The 7,031-nt window shown below is 37.1% G+C and overlaps 2 protein-coding genes across 4 annotated transcripts in view; both read left to right on the top strand.

Annotated features, from left to right (window-relative positions):
* LOC107569185 (cytochrome b-c1 complex subunit 2, mitochondrial-like) overlaps nucleotides 1–4,070 on the top strand; it is a 16,987-nt gene extending 12,917 nt beyond the window's left edge. For 2 of the 3 annotated variants that reach the window (XM_016255194.1, XM_016255196.1), the window contains 5 exons: nucleotides 2,200–2,399; nucleotides 2,485–2,565; nucleotides 3,059–3,135; nucleotides 3,238–3,391; nucleotides 3,726–4,070. In XM_016255194.1, coding sequence (XP_016110680.1) covers nucleotides 2,200–2,399; nucleotides 2,485–2,565; nucleotides 3,059–3,135; nucleotides 3,238–3,391; nucleotides 3,726–3,809 — 596 coding nt within the window. In that variant the 3' untranslated portion in view covers nucleotides 3,810–4,070. The remainder of the gene's footprint in view (nucleotides 1–2,199; nucleotides 2,400–2,484; nucleotides 2,566–3,058; nucleotides 3,136–3,237; nucleotides 3,392–3,725) is intronic. The other variant, XM_016255195.1, reaches the window with a different exon arrangement.
* A 2,562-nt stretch (nucleotides 4,071–6,632) lies between these two features.
* The window catches only part of LOC107569179 (kinetochore protein NDC80 homolog), a 12,969-nt gene continuing 12,570 nt past the window's right edge, over nucleotides 6,633–7,031 (top strand). Inside the window, exon 1 of the mRNA XM_016255188.1 lies at nucleotides 6,633–6,852. The gene's annotated coding sequence lies outside the window, so the exon portion shown is untranslated. The remainder of the gene's footprint in view (nucleotides 6,853–7,031) is intronic.

Here is a 7,031-nt window from a genome sequence, read left to right as displayed (position 1 = left end):
GAACTAAAATGGCCTTTTATAAGTGACTGTTTTTACCCCTTCCCCCGCCGTTGACGAGTTATCTCGTCTTTTACAAGAAAACGCTTCCCCGCCAAAGACGAGTTTTTACGGCTTTTCGTGTTTTCACTGTTATACACTCGGGGGTGCTATTACACATCTTCTGAATGAGTACAAAACCTCCCGAACAAAAAACACACGTGAACAGGACGAAACAACGAGCGATATCTTATACAAACAGATGTATATGATAAATAATGCGATCATCAGCAATAGACAGCATATAAATGAAAGCTGCATAACGTTACGGAGTAAAATTATGATCCGGGAAGGGGTATATGTCTGTGCAAGATTTGGAGGTGTTGATGAAAGCGATTTCCTGGATTTATGCTTTGATAATCGTACTGAATATTATCCAGATGTCGTTTTTGATTTAAAAAAAAGTGATTTTCTCCCATTTTTTGCTCAAAATTATGCATTTTTATGAAACCTACCTAGATTCAAGTGTTGATTTAAAAAAGGAATGCTTTTAGTTAAATTTTTTTTAGTTAAAAGTAGAGGCTCTGATCTTTATTTTAGTGTATTGCATATTCAAATATTCATACAGCAAAATATACTGGAGGCCATCAAATTTGAGTGAAAATCATCAAAATCGCTGGCAGTGTTGCCAGACGTACGATAATTATCATATTTGTACGATAATTTTGACCTCTGTACGATCAATAATGAAAAAAAAATCCCATAATGTACGATAATTTCATAATTTTATGACAATTCAAATGATGGTAGTTGTAGTCATAGGTCTTCTATATTCATACACGAAATCGGCTCATTACAGACACTCTAAATGAGCTCATGCACACCTCAGAGTGTGTTAAGAATGCAGGAGGGTGCCCTGCTTTAAAGCCAACGAGCACTGTTGCAGTCCATGATGGCAAGAACCCCCTCAACATCTGGCAACACACAGGCTTCCGATGGCAGCGGCTCAGATGTGGAGTTAACCGCTAAAGTCTGTCTACACTGGACGCGACAAAGCTAAAATCATTTTAATACGTCATAAATAGAACGAAGCATCAGTTTACTGTTGGGGATGTGTCTTGTCGTGTCGCATCCAGTGCAAACAGTCACTGATTATAATGGTTTCTATAGTATTTTGTCGCACTGCTGGCGTCCAATGTAAACACGGTACACCTAGTTATCTATTGTGGTAATTTGCAAGTCGTGTCAAAATGTTGTTGGTTTAGATAAATAGCTGTATTCTGTACGTTTGACTCATGTACGATAATTTTCTTCCAAATACGATAATTTTGAGCTTCTGGTACGATACTTGGACATTTCCAATCTGGCAACACTGGTAACTTTTTTTCAAAAATGCTGGTGGGGAAAGAGTTAATCATGCTAAATGGGCCGAAACACCTAACAGTCAAACACACATCATTTAGATCTACTCATTTGGCTGTTGCTTTTATCCAAAGCAGCTTGCAGCACATTCAAGGTGTACGTTTTAGAAGTCCGTGCATTCCCTGGGAATCAAACCTAAAATCTTGACACCTCTAGCACCATGCTGTAATATCCAAGTTAAAGGAACACACTGCAAAAGTAGTGTTCCTCATAAAAACACGTAAGACCAAAGATCTGTTAATTTTGATAGTTTGATGTTAGCATCTTGATGAAAAATAATGCAATATTCTGATAAACAAAATTAACTTTTGTGGTTTGTAGTTCGTATCCTTTTGGTTTCAGGCCATATTTGTCTTAAAAGCTGACAAAATTAACTTTTAGCAATGTATGCTTTTCCACTTTAGACTTTCTCTTCTGGGGAAACAAACCAATATTATCATATACACGACTACAAATATATTGTGCAATAAAATGCTCCTCTAGAATCTCTGTTTTGTCCTGCTAAATAATATATGTTTGAAATATGCTGTCTATGTAGGCAGCTGATTGTATTTTGGAATAAAACTTATCCATCTCTAAAATAAAGACGATTACTATATTGCACCTCATTGGCATGTATTATTACCATTGGATGATTGTTGGAAAATCTGCCATGAGTCTGATCCTAAATAAATGAATAATGATGCATTCAAAAATGCTTAAAGCTAAACTTAAAAGTGCATTAATAGTGTCAGAAGCTCCTAGATAAGTGCTCTGCTTCTGAAACGCTGTGTAATGTTAGTCTCTGGCTGTGTTCTCCAGGTGAGCTGAGGCATCAGTCTGGAGGAGGACTGGTTCATGCGGTCGTGGCGAGCGAAGGTGCAAGTGCAACATCAGCCGAGGCCACTGCATTCAGTATACTGCAGCATGTGCTTGGAGCAGGACCTCATGTCAAGAGAGGCTCCAACACTACAAGCAAACTGAGTCAGGCCATCTCAAAGGTCACCGCTCAGCCCTTTGATGTGAGTATCACCTTATGTGGCCTTCATCTTTAAAAAGACTTTATACGAAGGTCTCTTTGTAACTGTCTGTCTTGCTTTGTTGCAGGCGTCTGCCTTCAATGCCAACTACACTGATTCTGGTCTGTTTGGAGTTTACACCATCTGCCAGGCTAACGCTGCCAAAGATGTACGTGTGATTTATGTCACGCCTTAGTTTCAACTTGAATTTATTCTGTGCATGGTGTTAGCAAGGCCAAAGTTGTACGTTGGTTCCCAGGAAACATCTCCTTTAGTCATAAATCAAAAGTCGTAAGGCACAATTAAGCAATAGTTCAGTAAACAAAGAATGAATATAGCATTATAATATGCCACAATAATACCATTTACTGTTATTGTTCCTAATAAAGTAAAAACAGAATTAACTGTTGAGTGTCTATGAGCATTCATGAATGCATGATTCTGGACATATCCAGTCATTTGTTTCATACCTGGATGAATTCATGTTTTTGAATGAATCGGATTACCAAATGGTGTCTGTCTGTGTAAAATAGCCAGTGATTTTGATATGCATGCAACATTTCGTTGTTAAGTCTTGTCAGTTCACAAATAAAACTTGCGGTGTTGCCCATGAGAGCTAAAGATTAAGTATGTGTTCTTAAAGTGTTCATTTTTGTGTTCAGGTAATCAAAGCAGCAATCGTTCAAGTGAATGACATTGCACAAGGAAACCTTGCAGCAGCTGACCTCAGCAGAGCTAAGTGAGTTTATATACTTGAGACCAAGAGTGCAGTACCTTTTTATATTTGATTCATTACGTGTTTTCATGTAATTATTAATGATTTGTCTTTTTGTATGAGCAGGAATCAGTTGACGGCTGAGTACCTGATGTCTATTGAGAGTTCTGAGGGCTTAATGGAAGCAATTGGTTCACAAGTGCTGGCAGAGGGTGCCTACCATTCCCCCGAGGCTGTGACCCAGAAAATCAGTGCTGTGTCTTCGGCTGATGTTGTCAATGTAAGCAACTATGGTTTCTTAGGGTAATGGTAACCCAGTGTAAAGGCTCAAGGAATGTAACGTATCATATCTTGCATTCAACCCTGGGTATTGACAATCTGTGAACTGAAGAATAACTCCGAGAATCATATTGTACTGTACAAAATGTTTAATATTTTTTGCTCACTACATAATTCCTGTATTACTATTGGTGTACTATAAAGCTATTTAAAAAATTCTATTCTGAGAATAGCAATAAATAGATATCTATAGTAGCGTATCTGTTAGTTTATCTCATTTTAAGGATTTTGGATTGCAATTTTGTATAACAAAGTTGGTCTCATTTGTTTTTCAGGTTGCAAAAAAATTCATGTCTGGCAAAAAGACTATGGCTTCCAGTGGACACTTGGTCAACACACCTTTTGTTGATGAAGTCTGATGGGCACACATCAGTGCTTTCAAACATTTTGTCTTTCAACAGTGTCTAACTCTTCATTTCATTATTATGAAATGAGGACATGTTCAGGATATCTTTATTATTCCTGTCCAAAAAAATAAAAATAATAATAAGTTTGTCATCAACATTTGGTCTTGATATTTGTAATATATAAAGTGGAGTAATCTGAAAAGAAGAACTCAGCACTTGTCCATTTGAAATGTATAGATGTACATTAATAAAGTATCTTGCAACACCAACAAACATTTATGAAACAAGTTGTGATTTGTGATCCTCTTACAGCTTCTTTATAACACCAATGTATCAGGCTGCACTGAAATTAAATTTAAAAAAATAATTCCTTTTTGAAATCTAAATATATAAACTAATGGTAACAGACTAGTGGATTTTTACTGCTTTGTTTTTGCAATAAACAGGCTTCAAACATCCATGAAAACTTGGAAATATATTATACTGAAGTGGCAAAAAGTCATCAGAATGTCAAAGATCATCTTGATCGTGAATGACTGGCAAAAAAAATAGTGTGATCTGGTCAAAAGGCTGAGGAACACTTTCATGAAAAGTTGGTTTAGGTTTGTGTAATATATAATATTTATTATTAAGATCCCGGAGAGAATTGTTCATTCATACAATAAACACGTCACAAATTTTAACTGGTTTAAATTAAGCAAATGCCAGGTAAGAACATACAAACACCCTTGTCCAACAATTTATTTAATAAAAGGTATTGCGTTCTTTATCCTTATTGCGTTCACTACAGTGTTAATATGTATAAAATATAAATTACTTCTACCTAGTTGTAAAATATTTTTGAGAGTTGTTTTCTCTTTATTACATTTTGTGTCTGTTCAAATTAAGCATCTGTGCTTAAAGGGATAGTTCACGCAAAAATGACAATTCTATCATTAATTACTCACCCTCATGTCGTTTCAAACCCGTAAGACCTCCGTTCATCAGCGGAACACAAATTAAGATATTTTTGATGGAATCTATGAGCTGTCTGACCCTCCATAGACAGCAACGCAACTGAAATGTTCCCAAGTCCAGAAAGTAGCACGGAGATCTGTAAAATAATCCATGTGACATCAGTGGTTCATCCGCAATTATACGAAGCTACGAGAATACTTTTTGTGCGCAAAAAAAAAACAAAAAACGACTTTATTCAACAATTCGTCTCCTCTGCATCACCCTGGTGCCATTTTGGAGAATATCCACTGGATGTAAACAGCATATGCTATTCTGTGTCAGCTGCGTCACGCGGATACCTTGTTTTCATTCTTACGTTCATTTGAAACGTCATGAGGGTGAGTAATTAATGACAGAATTTTCATTTTTGGGTGAACTGTTGTTTTCTCTTTATTACATTTTGTGTCTGTTCAAATTAAGCATCTGTGCTTAAAGGGATAGTTCACGCAAAAATGACAATTCTATCATTAATTACTCACTCTCATGTCGTTTCAAACCCGTAAGACCTTCGTTCATCTTCGGAACACAAATTAAGATATTTTTGATGGAATCTGAGAGCTGCCTGACCCTCCATAGACAGCAACGCAACTGAAATGTTCCCAAGTCCAGAAAATAGCACGGAGATCTGTAAAATAATCCATGTGACATCAGTGGTTCATCCGCAATTATACGAAGCTACGAGAATACTTTTTGTGCGCAAAACAAAAAACAAAAAACGACTTTATTCAACAATTCGTCTCCTCTGCATCACCCTGGTGCCATTTTGGAGAATATCCACTGGATGTAAACAGCATATGCTATTCTGTGTCAGCTGCGTCACGCGGATACCTTGTTTTCATTCTTACGTTCATTTGAAACGTCATGAGGGTGAGTAATTAATGACAGAATTTTCATTTTTGGGTGAACTATCCCTTTAAGCCAGAGCCGTTGAGAGAAAGAGAGAGAGAGTTGCGACATGCTTTGATCTCGCCGCCACTCAGTCACGTGGTTCACGGAGCTCTCAATAGTTCCAAAGAGTGATAGTTCCAAACAAATCCGCGCTGTTTGAATGGGTTTAATCAGGGCAGTTTCACTATATTTGCAGCAATTTCTGGTAATTATTAACACATAATGTGCATTGATTGTGCATTGATAACTACGCTGACTACGCTTTACAATAGCATTTTATTCTGGGGAGCGATTAAGGCAGTGGTTCCCAAACTTATTCGGCTGGGCCCCCCTTTTGTAGAGAAAAATATTTTCAGGCCCCCTCTCTCTTTTTTTATTTTTAGTAAGTCTCTCTATGCTCTCCAAGGCAGCATTTATGTATTAAAAATACTGTAAACACTAATGTTGTGAAATGTGTCCATTTAAAATATCTATTTGAATGTTTTAACATATACTATATTCCTGTGATCAAAGCTGAATTTTCAGCATCAGTACCCCAGTCTTCAGTGTCACGTGATCTTTCAGAATGCTGATTTGCTGCTCAGTAACATTTGAAACTCTGCTGAAAACAGGTGTGCTGCTTCATATTTTTGAGGAAACTATTTTTTCACGATTCTCTTATGAATATACATGCACCCTCTCAGACATGATCTTGATTGCAAAATTATATATATATTATTTGAAATATTGTGATTAACATAGTACTACTTAACTAGCCTACTTGCCGTCTTAACTTGTTCGGCTTCATTGCCCACCTTTGTACTGGTGAATCTGAGGGCGAGACATGGCTAGACATAATTTCTTGTCTTTTGTTGACAATAAAATTGACAGTAAATCCTAAAAGTATGTTTGCACAGCGCAGTCTCCGCCTCACCAGCAGGTGGCAGTACGGCGCTCAGCCGCTCAAACGGAGGCGGTGACGTAATCCGAGATATCCGTTGAACAGCGTTCGCGGAATTTTTTAAAAACCCAACCGAAGTATCGACGGAAGAATATACTAGTATAGCGCAGTACTTGTATATCCCACTGTAGTGTACTTAACAACCTAATACATTTAGTATGCTGATATACATTTCTGGAGTGTAGTTTTTATAAGCCGAGAACCGTCCATCAGCTGAAGTTTATATCGGAGGTAACGCTATTGTTCGGTGCAAAATTCTAATTTATTTCGTTTCTAACATAAGTACTTCATTCGTTATTCAATGAACACAATTGAATGTATTTTGTAACATTTGTTATTTGTTTATGTCTCGAGTGTTTTAGATGGTTGTTGGCGTTTATCTCTCTCTCTCTCTCTCTCTCTCTCTCTCT

This window comes from Sinocyclocheilus grahami, unplaced genomic scaffold, assembly GCF_001515645.1.
Source record: "Sinocyclocheilus grahami isolate Dianchi unplaced genomic scaffold, SAMN03320097.WGS_v1.1 scaffold1321.1, whole genome shotgun sequence".
Lineage (NCBI taxonomy): Eukaryota > Metazoa > Chordata > Actinopteri > Cypriniformes > Cyprinidae > Sinocyclocheilus > Sinocyclocheilus grahami.
This window is presented reverse-complemented; position numbering and strand designations above follow the sequence as displayed.